Source organism: Myxocyprinus asiaticus, chromosome 5 (assembly GCF_019703515.2).
Source record: "Myxocyprinus asiaticus isolate MX2 ecotype Aquarium Trade chromosome 5, UBuf_Myxa_2, whole genome shotgun sequence".
In the NCBI taxonomy this organism is placed as follows: Eukaryota; Metazoa; Chordata; class Actinopteri; order Cypriniformes; family Catostomidae; genus Myxocyprinus; species Myxocyprinus asiaticus.
This window is the reverse complement of record NC_059348.1, coordinates 50,477,928-50,496,113: the sequence shown is the minus strand read 5'-3', so window position 1 is coordinate 50,496,113 and position 18,186 is coordinate 50,477,928. Positions and strand designations below refer to the sequence as shown.

Genomic DNA, 18,186 nt, shown 5'->3' with positions numbered 1-18,186 from the left:
ACAAAGAGCATGTAGCTTCATCCATAAAACTGTCCTAAAGGTGCATTAATCTACAAAATAAACTCCCGCCGCTAGGCAGAACCAGCACAAAAAGAGCGCACAGATTCTTCAGACAGTCAAATAAATGTTCAGTGAGCCGGTCCATTCGGCTGCAACATGAGTACAAGCAAATTACTTACTCACTCCAATGACTTTGCAAGAAATAGTCCACAAAATAAACTCCAGCCGATAGGCGGCACCAGCACAAAAACACACGTGCAGGTTCCTCAAACTGTCAAGCCGATATTCAGTGAGTCGGCCCACTTGGTTGCAACACGAGTGTAAGTAAATAATTTACTCCAATGACTTTGCCAGAAATACTCCACAAAATAAACTCCAGCCGATAGGCAGAATAAGCACAAAGAGTGTGTAGATTCATCCACAAAACTGTCCCTAAGGTGTGTTGCTCTACAAAATAAACTCCAGCTGCTAGGAGGAACCGGCACAAAAAGAGCATGCAGAATCTTCAAACAGTCAAGCGAATGTTCGGTGAGCCGGTCCATTCGGCTGCAACGTGAGCACCACAACATGACCCACTCACTCCACTGACATTATGAAGGACATCGCTTGCTGTGGGCATGTGAATGTTTTACGGCCATCCTTAGCATCTATTCTCAATTTGGCCGGAAATATCAGTGCAAAAGCGACCTTCCATTGATGTAAACGTTTCTTGCATTCCTTGAATCGATCACGTTTCTCTCTTGTCGATTTCGCAAAGTCTGGGAACAAGAAAATGCTGTCGTTCTTCCAAGAAAGCCTTCCTTTACTCCTCGCCTCATGTAACACAAGATCTTTATCGGATGATCTCAGAAATTTGGCCAGAATTGATCGGGGCCTGTCTCCCTCAGCGGATCGCTCAGCCGGAACCCTGTGAGCTTGCTTGATTTCCAGCTTATGGCCTGCTATGTCGAGCAGACTCGGAAAGAACCCGTCCAGGAATTCCACCATATTCTGTCCCTCCACTACCTCTGGGACTCCCATGATATGGACGTTATTCCGCCGGCTACTGTTTTCCATGTCCTCCAACTTCCAAATCCACCTTGGTCGCTAGCAGATAATTCCCTCTCCAGATAATCGATCCGTTTCTGGACATCCCCCACTCTTGTAACCATATCAGTAAATTTCGCCTCCATGGCAGTGATCGATCGACGTACCACAGCAAGATCCTCCAAGTCAGCATCTTTTCTCATTAGTTTATTGGCTGAAAGATTGAGGTCAGAGAACCATGCTCCCCCCATATTTTCCTCAAACTTCTGTTGCACCAAACCTAACAGAGAGCACAACGTTTAAGTGAAATGATCAAGGAAAACGACCCCCCAACCAAACATACAACTGTACAAGTGCCTAATCAGAAACTGCATCCTGCCGCCCTGTCTCAAGCCCTTCAAAATCCCATCTTCATCCCTAAAACCACCATGCACCAAAAATATCCTGTTATTCCAGAGCTCTGGGGACCATCTGTCCTCACTTTCATCTGCCAAAATATCCATTGAAATTAATACTATCTTCCAATCTGTTTGATCCAGTTTTGCAATATTTTGTGTGTGCACTAGATTACATCCCAAAGTTTAGCCAATGAAACTGATACACAAACTGATACAATGTATTCCTTGAATGCACGGTTAGTTGCTTTAGATAATGTAAGTGTAAATAAATTAAATGAATAAATCCTTCATTATATATCAGGAGTTATTTGTATTAATCGATAAGAAGTTATGACAAATATTATTATGGTCTCAGACACAGATGTGCTTTCTGGCGTGTTTTTGTGCATTTCAATTGGCCTGATGTTCTCCTGAAGATCAAAGAAGTGGGAAAAACTGTGAAGACACTAAATGGAGTCAGGATTAAATTTGTCAAATTAAATAAAAAGGCTAACCAAAGTCCCAAGGGTGCCACAATGCACCAATTTGTATTTTTTATTATTTTTTTTTTTTTTTAATGCAGCCTCTCACAAAAAATTTTAAGGATTGTGATTTTTGTAGAATGAAATTAGAAAAAAAAAATGGTCTTGTACTGGTTAGAATTAGAACCACTAAATATAGTTGTTAATGATCCAAAGCCCTTCTGTACCTGTCCCATCCTAACCTTGAGATAAAAAGTCAAAATTATTAGAAACAAAGTCACAATGTTTAGATTATAAATCAAAATTATGAGTTAAATAGTTCAAAATGTAGATACTTAGTCATAATTATGATATTCTAAGTGAAAATAATGAAATAGAAAGTCATAATTATGAAATGCTAAGTCATAATTATGAGTCTCTAGACTTTTTATCTCAATTTTGACAATTTTGATCTCAAAATGTTCAGTTTTTATTTATCTCATTATGACTTTTCAATACCAACATTATGACCTTGTGTCTCATCATTTTAACCTTTTTATTTCAAATAATCTCATAATTGTAACCTTTTTTATTTGGCGGAAATGGGCTTCCATATTCATGTTACATGCAATATTATGATTGAATTGAGCACTTTTTAATTCTAGTTTTCAAGTTTATCCCACATTTTAGCTTTGAAAGTAAACAGCTTTAGGTTCTGAGTAATTTTATGCAACCCCACATCTATAATACTATGATTAAATCCTTTATAATTACACTCTATATAAATTATATAGAGTAAATATTATAGAACTATAAATCTCCACCTTTGACCAGCCCCAACCAGTAGACAGCGAAATGCACGAAGAATGCAAATCACCAAAAAACGAAAGAAGAATGTGAAAGTGGATTATTGTAGTAAAAAAGGACTTAAAATTAATCTGTTTCTCACCCACATCAATCATATCACTTCTGAAGATATAGATTGAACCACTGGAGTCCTATGGATTACTTTTATGCTGCCTGTATGTGCTTTTTGGAGCTTCAAAGTTCTGGCCACCATTCACTTGCATTGTATGGATCTACAGAGCTGAGATATTCTTCTACAAATGTTAATTTGTGTACTGCAGAAGAAAGAAATATCTGGAATGGCATGAGGGTGAGTAAATGAGATAATTTTCATTTTTGGATGAACTATCCCTTTAAGATTAAACGGCTATTGTGTGGAAAATCCAGATAATTTTTTTTAAATGTAGAATTTCTGGTGTAATAAAACAGTACACTCATGTACAACATGAATAAAATGCATAAATAATACACAAAGATGATAAAAAGTATAGCCTTCAATTTAATGCTTTCATTTAAATTAGCAAAAATGTATTTAATGAAGCACATAACAGTAAAAATTTACAAAACAAATCATGCACATCTAATTTCTCCAAGTCGTTGCAAGATAATATTTTTAATGTCACACAACTTTCATAAATCCAAAAAAACAAATCTATAATAAATTAGAAGAAAAAAAAAATTAAACAGACTATGTGATTGTGTACAGTATTTGGGCCAATGAACAGTATTTGTATTTACTGTATTTAAACCATATTCACAGATGTGCCCAAATAAAGACTTTGCTAGCAATCATTTTATTAAGAACTGTCTCCCAGTCCTTGTGCAAATGTCCTCTATGTTTAACAATGATGCAATACTACCGCATGATGCTACTCTTTAGATTCCGTCTTGTTGAAAATCTCGATGGTCTCACCATCTCTCAGCTTCAAGAACACATGCTGAAGGTGCCATCTAGTGACAAAACAGGTTGAGACTATTAGTAATAACATATACAAGATTACTTATCAAACTTATCAATTAGGACAGCACTACATCTCTTTGTGAGTTTAAAAAAAAAAACATGTTACGGCAGTAAAAACTGGGTACCTGTTCATGAGAGTGTCTCTCGTGGAAGTTGTGTAGAGATAACCACCAGTCTTTGAGCCAGTAACAGGGATCTTTACCTATGATGGACAAATATGAGGATTAATATAATGCTGACCAGTCGTAGAGCAACTGTGCATGTCCAGTTTCATTTCTCTTTTCTAGAATACTTTTAAACTGTTTCGAGAAAGAGCCAAGCTGGTTTTTGGAACAATGATAGCTGGTTTGTTGCTGTTCTAACCAGCTTAACCAAAATGTTCTAACATGTTGATTTTGGCTCCACCGGCAGGTAGTCCAGCTAATCAACCATCTAGAGCAGCTAAAAACCATTCAAAACCAGCCCTGATGTTTAAACCCTGACCTGAGCAATGCTGTGATCCATGCGGTTGTGTCGGTCAGATAAATGGATGTTGTGGATCTTCAGAGGAGGAGCACCCAGACTGGCCATGGCTGTAGAATTACTGTTTAGCTGTTCCAGGGCGAGACGGTAGTACTCTGATTTAGCAAAATTCTCTGAAAGAGACAGAAGAAATGTGTGGATCATTTGTAAAAACAATATTCAACAGGTAGAATAACATGACCTGTAGTGAATGCACCTGTGGTGATGACTCACTCTGCATGAGGTAATACATCATAGCACAGCCGCCGCCGGTCACTATGGTGACAAACAAAGTCATCTGCTGCAAGAGACTGGTCGATCGACTCATCTTTACTTCAGCTGGAGAAACCCTTTAATGGAAAACTGAATGGAAATATGCACCTTCTCTAAAAAACAAACAAACAAAAAAACAGTGATGCCGATGAGTTTTAATCATCTTGAAAATACAAACTGGGTAGTTAGTTGTAACTGGCCTTACAAATAAGTACTGTGGCAGTACAAGATGGTATCATTACCCTGGTCCTTTGGTGGCTCCAAAAAGCATTTGGACACTTAAAGGCATAGTTCACCAAAAAATGAAAATTCTCTCATCATTTACTCACCTTCAAGCCATCCCAGATTTTCTTTATTCTGCAGAACACAAACAAAGATTTTTAGAAGAATATCTCAGCTCTGTTTGTCCATTCAATGCAAGTGAATGGTGGCCAGAAATGTAAATCTCCAAACAGCACATAAAGGCAGCATAAAAGTAATCCATACAACTCCAGTGGTTAAATCCATATCTTTAGAAGTTATACGATAGGTGTGGGTGAGAAACAGGTCAATATTTACGTCCTTTTTTTATTTATTTTTTTACTATAGATTCTCCTCCCTGCTCAGTAGGTGGTGAAACACAAACAAAAGAAAAATGTGAAAGGAAGAATGTGAAAGTGGAGATTTATAGTAAAAAAAGGACTTATATATTGATCTGTTTCTCACCCACACCACACATGGAGCCGTATGGATTACTTTTAGCTGACTTTGTGTTTTTTGGAGCTTTAAAGTTTTGGTCACCATTCACTTGCATTGCATGGACCAACAGAGCTGAGACATTCTTCTAAAACTCTGAATTTGTGTTCAGCAGAAGAAAGAAAGTCATACACATCTGGGATGGCATGAGGGTGAGTAAATTATGAGAGAATTTAAAAAAAAAAAATTAATGGGGGGGGGTGTTGAACTATCCCTTTAATATATTGTTTTATTGCTTAAAACCTAACAAATGTCTTTATGTGAATTGCTTTGCTTAAAAAAACATGTGTTTGAGCTGTCTTTCTTTAAATTAACACCATTTGATTTGACATTTTTTTATCGAATGCAATGACTTTAATACATTTTTACATCACCTACATTTTGGAGCTAATTTTACATAGTATTGAATAACTACCATATTCATATACCATGGTACTTGTTCATCCTTTAAAGAATATCATGGTACATCTTAAAACATGGTATTACCCTGATGCATATCCATAAAAACATGGTGAAACCATGGTACATTTATGCATTATTGTGTCCCTATCCCCTTTCTACAGTCATACGCCTATGAATTTACCAGAATTGCTAAAGTAGCTTTTTAACTCTTGTATTCGTTCATCGATCTCAAGAGCCGCTTTTAACATTCTTAACAACTCACCGTCACGTTGATTTATTCTATAAGACATCAGTGTGAGATGCACGCGGCCATCTTCGTTTCACATCGTGAAAACTGTGACTACAATTTTAAAAACCCGTTGAACAAACCGATTAAATTATGCGATTGACTATCGTACAAAGACCAAATGTGCGCATAGAGTTAATAAATCGTTATTTAACTGCGAATGTATTTATTTATTTCCCTCTTTTAAATTATAGCACAAGCACGTGCGACCAGGAGCGCATGACGTCAGACGCACGCATGCACGCGGCGTTACGAAAATAGAGGTATGAAAGTTCTTGCCAGTAACCATCGACTGCAAGCAAGTCACTGCAGATTACCAGTCATCACTCTTATTTCACTCACTGCAGATGCGCTAGCGATCCACACGAAAGGCTCGTAGAGGACACTCAGACGTGAGCACATTGATATATTACATTTACACGCATGAATGTGTGAATGTGAGAATGAACATTATGAAGTTGCGTAATCTGACGTGTGCGTTTTTCTCACGTTTTGTTAAGCGCGCGACAGGATGCTTTCAATTAAAGTGACACTTATGGTGATTTTAATCTGCACGCGTCACAAATAATCAGTTTAGTTAGTTAGTAACCTTTATTTAAGCAGGATAAAAAATAATAACAATTTTTTTTAAAGAGTGACATGGTCAACAAGGTAGCAAAAACACAATGACAAACAACATGCAACACACCCATTAAAAAAAATATGTATGTATATGTATGTATATATATATATATATATATATATATATATATATATATATATATATAAGATTATATATAGATAGATAGATAGATATAAATATGTATTACTTTAGATAGAGAATTGATAAAAACAACAACTAAATGACAAATAAATCAAGCCGAGGATAAAATTAAATAAAGGCAAATATTGCAAAGGCAATTTCCAATATGACTACACTACACAATTTGTTTTATATTTGGTATTGCATATATTCAGTGGTGTAATGTAAAGACATTTATAAATGAACATATCCAATGTTCAAGACCTTTTTCACTGTTGTTGTAAAATGTACTTTTTGGCTTCAGTGGTTATCCAAAAGAAGAAGATTTTTTTTATTTTATTTAATTAATCTGATTATATATTTGACTAAATTTCATACTCATAAATGCAGTTTCACTAATAAAAAAAAAAAACCAACTTCATGGTTTTACCAAGTGAAGTAAAGCTGTACATTGAGATTAGACACTCTTTAAATAAAAAAGATGTAAAGACCCTAAATATTTGTGAGGTTGACAAAAGTATTTATTATATATGTATTTTTACCTTTCCCTGACACTTTTTTTTCTATTCCTTTTTATTTATTTATTTTGTTTTAAAAGTAATGTTTTACATTTCCTATTGTATAATGTTTAATATTTGTAATAACACAAAAAAAGTTTACTGCATAAGTTTATTGAATAAAAAAATACAGTATTTACTCTTACATTAAAATTAAATAAATGTAATAAATGTAAAAATGGATTTTAAATAATGTTTTTTTTTCTTCATTAAAAATAGATTTTAATTTATTTATAAATGTAGGCTATTAGTTGTCAAAATGTTAAACAAATACACTGTGAATCAGACCTGCAAAAGCACCCAAAATACAGAAACTGATATACTTTTTCTTTTCTGACATGCATTTTGTAGTAGTTTAGTGTTAGTCACACTCTCAACAGACTTAAAGTGTTATTGGAAACAAACCATACCTTGTTACATCTGATATAATGCAAGTCTTTATCAGGCAGGCACATGCATGCACACACACCAGGAACACCAAGTGCAGCTCAGCAAACTTTGTTCTTGCTCAGCGCAGTTAGAAGGTTGTTGCACTGTCATGGTTATGCCTTTGTATTGACTTGTCATGGATAGAGACAGCGCAGAAGTGGATTGCTACAATCCAGGCTTGCTTTAACCCTGGCATAATTCTTCCTAATTGCTATGCACAATTAAAATCAAGTTTAAACCAAACTCAGTTTAATGTGACAAGTTTGGCACACTTCACATGTAATTAAAGCTGTTTTCTTGCAGGAATCATGTTTGGCTCAGTGGTTGTGGGTATAGGCATCGCAGGATGTGTAAGAATGCGAGATTTACTGGCTCCTTTACCATCAAGTGCTGCAGAAAAGCTCACCATCAAAGGATTTGTCTCCAGGTCAGTGCATCATGATTCAGTTGTTAATGCAGGCATTATGTTATACATATTAAGATGGCTTTGAACATATAACCATTTATACCCTAACCCTTTTTCTTTTGACTTACATATACCCCATAGAGTTTGACTTGTCCCTCTTTTTCTTAAAAAAATTAATTAAAGAAGCTAAAAACGAGGTTGCAGTGAGGTACTTACAATGGAAGTGAATGGGGCCAATATTTGGAGGGTTTAAATGCAGAAATGTGATGCTTATAATTTTATAAAAGCACTTGCATTAATTCTTCTGTTAAAACTTGTGTATTACTGGAGCTGTAAAGTTTTTGAAATCGTAATTTTTACAGTCGTTTTAGGGTTTTAAGGTTTACAGCGTTACATCGTCATGGCTTCAAAGTTTTAAAATTGGATATAGCTTTACAGAGAAAAGGTCAGTAAGTGATTTTATCACACTGAAATCATGTTAACATGAATATTGTTCACGTCTTGTGGCTATACTTTTGAAACAGCGAGTATTTTAACTTTTACAGATTGGCCCCATTCACTTCCATTGTAACTGCCTCACTGTAAAGCACACTACGATTTTGGCCACGATTCTGCCGTCTGAGACAAATTTTGAGAATCCTAAAGGATTTCTGTCGTCGTAGGGCAAAATCGGCAATCTTACAACGTTCAGTGTGACATGTTCACAGATGGTCGATTAATAGCCTTTGCAATGATCTTTAGACTCAGACGAAGTTCTGGCAGTGTCAGAAATTTAGTGTCGCAGCCGTATAGTGTGACTGCTATTACGACGGCCAGATGCGATATTCCACTCCTCTCTCGCACCCCGATTCATTTGGAAAGAAACCTGCTCCGCATTTGCACCACCATAGCAACATTTGTGCCCAGTTGTCACTCTACTCAAGCTCTTTCAAAGTTTTTCTTCTTTTCATTTTATATGTAAAAAGTTTTAATAAATAAATAAGCAGAAAATACTTGAGAAAAGTGTGACACTTCAGCAATATAAAAGCATTATTCCCTGAATTAAATAAATACAGAGCTTACAAATGAAAATAAATAAAAGATTGCATTTTCTTAACACATTTTTTTCTTTACATTTATCATGCATTTTCTTTACAACTTTATTTTAAGTACTACTGGACAAAATCCGTCTTTCTTTTTATATGTTAGCCTATGCTCATGATGGAGTGGTATTGGAGCAACGGAAATGCTGATGTCCTGACTTTCAGGAAAAAAAAAAAAATGCTCCTCCGGGGCGGGCAAATCTCACCATTTCGCTTCTATTCCGCAACACTCCCATAACACCCGTTCACTGATCGGGACGATTGGGACCACAGTCTGCTACGATGTGTATCGTACAATCTGACGTAATGTTGCACAGTGTACCATGGCGATATCAATATGATCATATCGTACAGTCTGTCAAGCAGCAATCCTAAAGGACTGTAAAAATCCTACAGTGTATTGTGGGCTTAACAGATTTTTAAAAAATTTTTGTGCTTCATTTTGCTTAATGAAAATGAGGGACTTTTTGTGGTAATCAGCATTATGCCACAAATAATGCAGATTGAGCTTAACTTGTATTGAACCCTGAATATTAGTTTAAAGAGAGAATTCACCCAAAAATGAAAATTCTGTCATCATTTACTCATCCTCATGTTGTTCCAAACCTGTCAGGCAGTATGTTATTCGCCATTCACTTTACATTTGCATCATTTTGCTGTTTTTTTTTTTTTTTTTTCCCAGTTATGATATCTGGCAGCAGTATAGAAATGCTGATATGAAAGAATAATTTATTTGTTAGCAAATGAGATTCCCAAACAATTACTGCGATTCAGTGACTGATGCAGATCATCTCAAAATGGCCAAAAATCTGCCTATTAATCGGCCAATAAAGTGTTCAAATGTTTTGTCTCCACATAATGCAGCTATATGGGTCAATGACGTGATGCTCATTTTTGTTCATATCTATTAAATTATTCTGAGATATATTACAAATGCAATTCACACAAAACAGTTAATTGAATAACACATCGTCTGTGATGAACACGTTTTCAATTACATAGTTCGTCTTTTTTATATGTTTTTGGGGCTCAAAGTAAAAAATGTCATGTGGTGTAACTGTCCAGAGACTGTAAAAGAAATCTCATTAAATGCTGAAATTCCAAAAAAATAATAAATAATAATAATAATGTTGGCATGAGTAGTGCCAGAGACTTTTTTAGCAGAGATGGGCCACTTCTGTTTAAATTAATGGGAGAAATTGGAACGCCCAACCAAGGAGCTCTAGCGCACAGTGGACAACGGATGTAGAAAGAAAGTCCCGCCTTACAGGTAAAAGAGCCAATCACCTTTTAGATACAGACAAATCCTGTCAATCATCTCGAGAACCAGCATGCGCTTTAGGTATACAAGCCAGGATAATAGTGTTTTTTAGCGTAATTTGAAGTAGAGAAGCACAATTTAGGATACCAGCGTTGTATTGCTGATTTGAAATATGTTGTTTGATCGTAATCTTGACCAAGCGTTTTTGAGATTTCCGTGTTCCACCGTTGAAGTAGATAGGAGCTGCACTGTCATGACTGGAAATAGTCTCCCGGAAGCAATCCAAAGATGGCTGCCAGTGGACTGACTTGCTTTGTTGTCATGTGACAGAAGAGGGCCAGTTTAGACCCTTGTCTTGTTTTTAGTAAAAAATTAATTGTAAAATGTCATTAAATATCATTATTTTTATGAAAAGGCGCACTTTGTTCAGGTCATTTAGTGTAACCCTAAGAAAACTTCTTGATATTCTTGACTCAAAAATTATATTTGTAAAAAAATAAAATAATCACTTTGAATTAATTTTTTGAAATTAACGAGAAAGTTGCCTACAACCCCATTTATACAAGGTGCAAGGAAAGTATTTTAATATCTTTTACTTGATGGTTACACCACATGACATTTTTAATTTAATCTATGTTTGTGTAGAAAATGCAATAAATAATTTTCAAAAATTTGTGAAACCAACATGGACTACAAGATAACATTTCTATGAACATGACGTGTTTTAAACTAGATTTTTTAAAGATTTATCACCTCGGACAACCATATTTGTCAATGGCCCATATGTTAAACATAGTTTTTGGGGGCCTGGGTAGCTCAGTGGTAAAATACACTGGCTACCACCCCTGGAGTTCGCTAGTTTGAAACCCAGGGCGTGCTGAGTGACTCCAGCCAGGTCTCCTAAGCAACCAAATTGGCCCGGTTGCTAGGGAGGGTAGAGTCACATGGGGTAACCTCCTTGTGGTCGCTATAATGTGGTTTGTTCTCGGTGGGGCGCATGGTGAATTGAGCGCGGATGCCGCAGTGGATGGCGTGAAGCCTCCACACGCGCTATGTCTCCGTGGCAACGCGCTCAACAAGCCACGTGATAAGATGCGCGGGTTGACTGTCTCAGACGCGGAAGCAACTGGGATTCGTCCTCCGCCACCCGGACTGAGGCAAATCACTATGCGATCACCAGGACTTAGAGCGCATTGGGAATTGGGCATTCCAAATTGGGGGAAAAATCCCCCCCAAATTTTTTTTGCCATTTTGCTGAATTTTCTCTTGCAGTATGGACGGACAAATTACTAAAACGTCATAGATTACATCATGCCTGGTTAGGAGGTAATAGGTATGACCTGGGGTGCGTTTCCCAATAGCACCGTAAGCTAAGTAGATCGTAGAAACCATTGGCACCGATGGTCTCTACGATCAATTTAAGCTTGCGATGCTTTTGGGAAACACAGCCCTGAGGAGTTGCACATAGTGCAAAAATGATTACAGTGTATGTTGTGTATGTTGGTTCTTTTGGCTCTGTGTAGGAGGAGCCTTGAAGAGCAGCAGGGAGTGAAACAGATCTCCATGACAGAGGCATTAAACAGAGAAGACATCCAGGTGGCTTTTATATGCACAGAAAACAAGAACCATGAAGAGCACATCAGGTGACACTCACAGACTGTCTCCTTATGAATGATCATTTTCTCACTCTGCAGAAATGGTTGTGTTTGGGTGTATTTAAAATGAGCCTCTCTCATCTGCTCGATCTCAGACAGTTCTTGGAGGCAGGAAAGCATGTGTGCATTGAGTATCCCATGACTCTTAGCTACACATCTGCAGTGGAGCTGTGGAACCTGGCTCAACAGAAGGGTGAGCAGCTGTCTTGGTCCATGTTGCTATATTATATCATGATTCGTAATGTTTAGTATGTGGTGATTCTGAGTTTGCATTTTGCTCAGATAGCAATAATTGAGGGCTTGTTTACCTAACGCTACAGTGCATTTCATGGTGGTGTAATATTATTAATAAAATATCAAATAATTATTATTGTTTGAATTGTGTTTTTAGGCTTAGTGCTACATGAAGAACATATTGAACTCTTCACCCCTGATTTTAAACAGCTGAAAAAAGACATCGCTGGAAAGATATTAGAGGAAGGAACTCTGCACTTCACAGGTAACGGCAGCATAACACGGCGGCAATTGATTAATCACACTTTTATCTGAGCTTTTGTCCTAACCAGCTGTGGCCGTGACAAGCAACTAGCAACATCACGACATTTTGTTGGTTGCTTGGTTTACTTTTCTCTTGTTTTGCGGTGGGTAGCTCCGCCCACTGTGAAATGTCATTGGTCAATCCTGCTGAATATAGCTGTACTTCACACAATAAATATGTTGTGATTGGCTGTGATTTTGCCATTCAAATATTACTTGTTGCTGGAAACTTGTCATGCCTGGTGAGGACATGGTTTATAGGTATACATTTCATCTCCTATTTATAAAGAGTTCCACCAGAATTTTGTTCCGTTTTAAGAGTTTGTCCTTATGTTTCTCAGGTGGTCCCCTGAAGCCAGATTTCGGGTTCTTGGCTTTCAGTGGCATTGCCAGATTGACCTGGTTGGCTGATCTTTTCGGAGAGCTCACAGTTACTGCAGCATCTTTGGTGGATGAGAAAGAGAAAAAATACACGAAGATGACGGCACACTTCCTAACCCAACAGCAGAAGTGAGTTCAACCCACCATTTTTGAGAAATTCTAAATGATATACTGTAGATATTATGTGGACATATAACATTAGCAGTTAACTTGTAGGTTACAGATTTAAGACTTTCAGTTAAAAATACAGTATATATGAATGTTTAAATGAAACTGTATTTCAGGTGTTGTAACTAGCACACCACTAAGTTTTTCATAATTTTTAATCACCTTTTATCTTTTTGCAGTTCACTTAAATAGTCGTGCTATGTGACAAATGAACTTGTAAAATGCTTATTTCATTGAGTCTTTCAATGAGTATGAGGTCACAAAAGCTGTTTGCATGATAACTAGATTTTCTAAATTCACAATATGTGAGTGCTAGCTTGCTAGCTTGCTGCTAGGGTGTTCATGGTGGTTGCTAGGGCGTTGTTAGCTTGTGGCAGGGGTGTTCCTGGTGGTTACTATGGCATTGTTAACTAGTTGTTGGAGTGTTCTGGGGCATTGCCAGGATGTTACAAGTGGTTGCTAGGATATTGCTAGCTTGTAGTTGTGGTGTTCCAAATGGTTGCTAGGGTGTTGCTTGCTGGTTGCTAGGGCGTTGCTAGCTGGTTGCTAGGATGTTCCAGGTGGTTACTAGGGTGTTGCTAGGTTGTTGCGAGGGTGTTCTGGGTGGTTACTAGGGCATTGCTAGGTTGTTGCTAGGGTGATCTGAGTGGTTGCTACTAGGGCATTGCCTGCTTGTTGGTATGGTGTTCAGAGTGGTTGCTAGAGCATTGCTAGGTTGTTGCCTGGGAGTTCTAGGTGGTTATTAGGGTGTTGCTAACTAGCTGGTCTCTAAGATTTTCTGAGTGGTTGCTAGGGCGTTGCTAGCTGGTTGCTAGAGTGTTCTGGGTGGTTACTAGTACATTGTTAGCTTGTTAATGGGGTGTTCTGGTTGGTTGCTAGGGCTTTGCTTGCTTGTTGCCAGGATGTTATGAGTGGTTGCTAAGATGTTGCGAGTTTTTTGGTATGGTGTCCCACGTGGTTGCTAGGGTGTTGCTTGCTTGTTGCTAGGGTGTTTTGGGTGGTTGCTAGTGCATTGCTAGCTGGTTGCTAGGGCTTTGCTTGCTTGTTGCCAGGATGTTACGAGTGGTTGCTAGGATGTTGCGAGTTTGTTGGTGTGGTGTTCCAAGTGGTTGCTAGGGTGTTGCTTGCTTGTTGCTAGGGTGTTATGGGTGGTTGCTAAGGCTTTGCTTGCTTGTTGCCAGGATGTTACGAGTGGTTGCTAGGATGTTGCTAGTTTGTTGGTATGGTGTTCCATGTGGTTGCTAGGGTGTTGCTTGCCTGTTGCTATAGTGTTCTGGGTGGTTGCTAGGGCATTGTTAGCTGGTTGCTAGGGTGTTCTGAGTGGTTGCTAGAGCATTGCTAGGTTGTTGCCAGGGTGTTCAGGGTGGTTATTAAGGCATTGCTAACTAGCTGGTTTCTAAGATGTTCTAGGTGAGGGATAGTTTCAAGAGGTCCGGTCTCTACATTTCCTTCCCAGCAAAGGTCCGGATAATAATATGTAGCTTATATGGTGTCAGTAGTTATATGGCTATATGGCAGTTTTTAATAGTTTTTATAACTTGCCACATTGGCAGCAATAGTACTTTGTAAAAAAAAAAAAAAAAAGGAAGGGAAACAAAAGAAGAAAAAACAAATCCTGATGAGGACATTGGGGGCTCAGAGACAGCCAAAGTAGTGGGGTCTGAGAGATCTTTCCTATCAAAAGATTAAAATATTTAATCAAGACTTCATCAGTCAAGGGCACTTGAATATGAGTATTAAAAGATAAGATCAACAGTTCATTTTGAAGCTGAATGACAGCAGTCCAGTTTTTGGGTTGAAATATATCTATGTATGGGACATAGGAGGCCTTTTGACAGATAAAATAATACTGTGGGTTCAGGGGTGTCCCCTGAGAGAAAAGTTATAAAAATATAAAATAGGCGGATTCCACCTATTGAGTGCCCCTGTTCTAGGTGGTTGCTAGGGCATTGCTAGCTGGTTGCTAGGGTATTCTGAGTGGTTAGTAGGGAGATGCTAGCTGGTTGGAAGAATTTTCTGGGTCGGTTGCTAGAACATTGCTAGCTTGTTGCTAGGGTGTACCAGGTGGCTGCAAGGGCATTGCTAGATGATTGCTAGGGTATTCTGAGTGGTTAGTAGGGAGTTGCTAGCTGGTTGGAAGAATTTTCTGGGTCAGTTGCTAGAACATTGCTAGCTGGTTGCTAGGGTATTCTGTGTGTTTATTGGGGTATTACTTACTAGTTGTTAGGGTGTTCTGGGTGCTTGCTAGGATGTTGCTAGCTGGTTTCTAGGATGAAGTTGTTGTTGCCAGTTTGTTCTGGGTGGTTACAAGGGTCTTGCTAGGGTGTTCCTGGTGGTGGCCTTGGTGTCGTAGGCTTGTTGCTAGGATGTTGCTAGCTTGATGGTATGGTGTTCCAAGTGGTTGCTAGGACATTGCTAGCTTGTTTTTAGGGTGTTCCAGGTGGTTGCTAGGGTGTTACTTGCTAGCTGATTGGTAGGATGTTCTGGATGGTTGCTAGAGCGTTCTGTGTGGTTACTAGGTGTTGCTGAGGTGTTCTGGGTGGTTACTAGGGTGTTGCTAGCTGGTTGCTAGGATGTTTTGGTTGGTAGTTATGATGTTGCTAGCTGGTTGCTTGGGTGTTCTGGGTGGTTACTAGAGTGTTGCTAGCTGTTTGCTCCATGTGGTTGCTAGGGCATTGCTAGCTGGTTGCTAAGGTGTTCTGAGTGGTTGCTAGTGCATTGCTGGCTTGTTATTAGAATGTTGCTAGGGTGTTCTGGGTGGTTGCTAACTGGCTTGCTAACTATTTATGTAATATTCTGGTCTATAAAATGGGATTTTTTTCACCTGTATTGTTAGTCAGGTGAAAATTATAAGTCAGACCACTTAGAAAAGTAATAGACCCTTTTCACACTTTTGTGTTTTGGAACGTGGAACCTCTAGCTGTGAATGGGAGTGAATGGAAGACCACAGCAAATATAATTTTTGCTTATCCATATGCTCCAACAGCAAAACAAAAACACCACTAAATTACATTTACACAACTTTTCAAATGAAGAAAAAAATAGAGAGTGGTGGATAATGACAGTCAGAAGAGGGACGATGGCAATTTTTCTGTCACTCTTATTGTATTGCCTTATTGCTGCTGTGGTAACTTGTTTTTTAAAACTAATTCCAGGGTAATATAATACAAAGAACAATGTTATACATTTGCATTAAATAATTAAGAAATTGCAAATATAAAAAAGTTAGATTTACGCTGTTAAATAAGGTGGAAACGTGTCATCACAGGTCTTTCAAAAGGGTGCATTGGTTTTGTTCAAATCCAAATCTCTAACCCTATGTATGAGCAATAGTAATAATCATGGTTGCATTAGCAAACACCACTACCAGTAATTATGACTTAATTATAAAAATGCTGTTTAAAATAATTTTAGATGGATCTCATTACTCTGTAATTTCACTTTAAATTGATAAGACTATGCCTTGTGTTTTTGTAGACCCCTTACATGGATCGAAGAACGGGGTCCAGGACTGGGCAGAGCCAAGCACATAAACTTTCGCTTTCTGGATTGCACCATTACAGAGCTCCCAGCTGGTCAGAGAGAGCCAGTGGGGCTGTTCATGCAGGATCTGGTGCTGTTTGGCAGGAAGCTGCAGGGAGAGGTGCCCGCTGTGGAGCTCCATACGGAGAAGAAGAGGATCCTGCACTGTCTGGAGCTGGCAGACCGGATTCGCCAGCTCAGTGAAAACACTCAGGCCTGAACCTGTGCAGACAAACGGCCTTATCTGCATGTTCACAAATTACCTATTATGGGCATGAGCCATTGTTCAGCTGAAGGTTTCTGTTGTTCCCAGTTGCCCCATATGGAGTTGTTGGGAACTGGAGTGTAACAAATATTTGTTTGTGTTAAAGGGATAGTTCATCCAAAAATGAAAGTTCAGTCATTATGTACTCACCCTCATGTTGCTCAAACCCTGCGTCTGTCCATACAATAAAAGTGGATGGTGGCTGTTAAGCTCTAAAAAGGATAAAAATACCCATAAAAGTGTGACAGAAAATTTGTGATTTAAATTCTTAACGATACTGCCATATAAATTCAAAATGCGGTAAATATGGCAACTGTGAAAGAAATTGTATATTTGGTATTTACTGCAGTTTTCACTGTTTTCTCTGAATCTGAGCATAACTGAGCCAAACCCGTCTGTCACAGGACAGATAGTCTAAGAAACCTAATAGTCAAGTTTTGACAAAAGATGTAGTCGCTGTTTTGGCTTTGCATGACTGGATAATTATTTGTCATTTTTTAAGCTTGACAGCCAATGGTCACCATCTACCTTCATTGTATAGAAGAGAGCAGCTTGGACATTCAGCTAGATAACTCCTTGTCCATTCCACGGGACAAGAAAATTCTAAAGGTTTGCAGCGACATCGTGAGAGTAGATAATTACAACACTTTTGTTTGCAGAACTATTTTAGATTATTTGAGGCTTACAGATATCAATGATTAAAAGACGATTTTGATTAATTTTATCAGCGTAAAATTGAAGTTTTAAGTCCGATTTGGAAATTGAAAAAATCTTTTGAGTATAACTAGTAAATCTGACTAGCTACAGTATATCAGAATATGCAGTAAGAGCACATTCCTTATTTGTAAGTGTGATTTGAAGTTGTAGTGTTATTGATTAACATTACACAGCTAATTAGTTACAAATCAACTGAAAGTCAATGACGTGCATATATCATGGTCTACATACAGTCATGAGGAAGGTTCACACTTTTTTCTAACCAGTTTACGTGTCTTCATGGTTTCATGTTTGTGCTTGGTGTATTGTTTTTATTACATAATGTAAACTGTGCATGCTTTTTTCTGCATCTCAAATGTCTGTGCTCAAAATCTTAGAGTAAATTTCACAAAGTGTCCAGGTTATGTTTCACCCCCAAGTTTATTCAAACATTATTTGCACTAATAAAAAAAATGAAGCCCATTTTATATTGTTAGTAATGTATAATTCTTCATAATTCTCATTCTCTAAATCTGCTCCAATCCAGACAAATATTTCTTTTATAATTAAAAACATGTACAACATGATATAAATAGTGATAAAATATTAAAAAAATT

The 18,186-nt window shown here is 37.8% G+C and overlaps 2 protein-coding genes across 3 annotated transcripts; one reads left to right on the top strand and one right to left on the bottom strand.

Annotated features, from left to right (window-relative positions):
* Nucleotides 1-3,196: 3,196 nt before the first annotated feature.
* Nucleotides 3,197-7,893, bottom strand: LOC127441555 (cytochrome c oxidase assembly factor 1 homolog). Of its 2 annotated transcripts, none has more exons than XM_051699121.1 (5): nucleotides 7,578-7,893; nucleotides 4,407-4,558; nucleotides 4,155-4,306; nucleotides 3,797-3,873; nucleotides 3,197-3,661 (listed from the first exon to the last, which is right to left on the bottom strand). In XM_051699121.1, the coding sequence occupies exons 2-5, from the start codon at nucleotides 4,498-4,500 to the stop codon at nucleotides 3,580-3,582; spliced, it is 405 nt and encodes a 134-aa protein (XP_051555081.1). In that variant the 5' UTR covers nucleotides 4,501-4,558; nucleotides 7,578-7,893; the 3' UTR covers nucleotides 3,197-3,579. The 2 variants fall into 2 exon arrangements, with proteins under 2 accessions (XP_051555081.1, XP_051555080.1); XM_051699120.1 differs by lacking the exon at nucleotides 7,578-7,893 and adding an exon at nucleotides 5,845-6,068.
* Nucleotides 6,113-18,057, top strand: LOC127441552 (biliverdin reductase A-like). The gene is made up of 7 exons (XM_051699117.1): nucleotides 6,113-6,260; nucleotides 7,900-8,023; nucleotides 11,869-11,988; nucleotides 12,096-12,193; nucleotides 12,392-12,499; nucleotides 12,879-13,047; nucleotides 16,564-18,057. Exons 2-7 carry the CDS (start codon nucleotides 7,905-7,907, stop codon nucleotides 16,826-16,828), a joined length of 879 nt encoding a protein of 292 aa, XP_051555077.1. The 5' UTR covers nucleotides 6,113-6,260; nucleotides 7,900-7,904; the 3' UTR covers nucleotides 16,829-18,057.
* Nucleotides 18,058-18,186: the final 129 nt, after the last annotated feature.

Excerpts from the sequence above, each read along its gene's own strand:
- LOC127441555 (XM_051699121.1), bottom strand. The coding sequence starts at position 4,500 with ATGAGTCGATCGACCAGTCTCTTGCAGCAGATGACTTTGTTTGTCACC. Across the intron at positions 4,307-4,406 it reads GATGTATTACCTCATGCAGA|AGAATTTTGCTAAATCAGAG; the intron begins GTGAGTCATCAC and ends TGTCTCTTTCAG. Across the intron at positions 3,874-4,154 it reads TGGATCACAGCATTGCTCAG|GTAAAGATCCCTGTTACTGG; the intron begins GTCAGGGTTTAA and ends TGTCCATCATAG.
- LOC127441552 (XM_051699117.1), top strand. The coding sequence starts at position 7,905 with ATGTTTGGCTCAGTGGTTGTGGGTATAGGCATCGCAGGATGTGTAAGA. Across the intron at positions 12,194-12,391 it reads GAACCTGGCTCAACAGAAGG|GCTTAGTGCTACATGAAGAA; the intron begins GTGAGCAGCTGT and ends TTGTGTTTTTAG. Across the intron at positions 12,500-12,878 it reads AGGAACTCTGCACTTCACAG|GTGGTCCCCTGAAGCCAGAT; the intron begins GTAACGGCAGCA and ends TATGTTTCTCAG.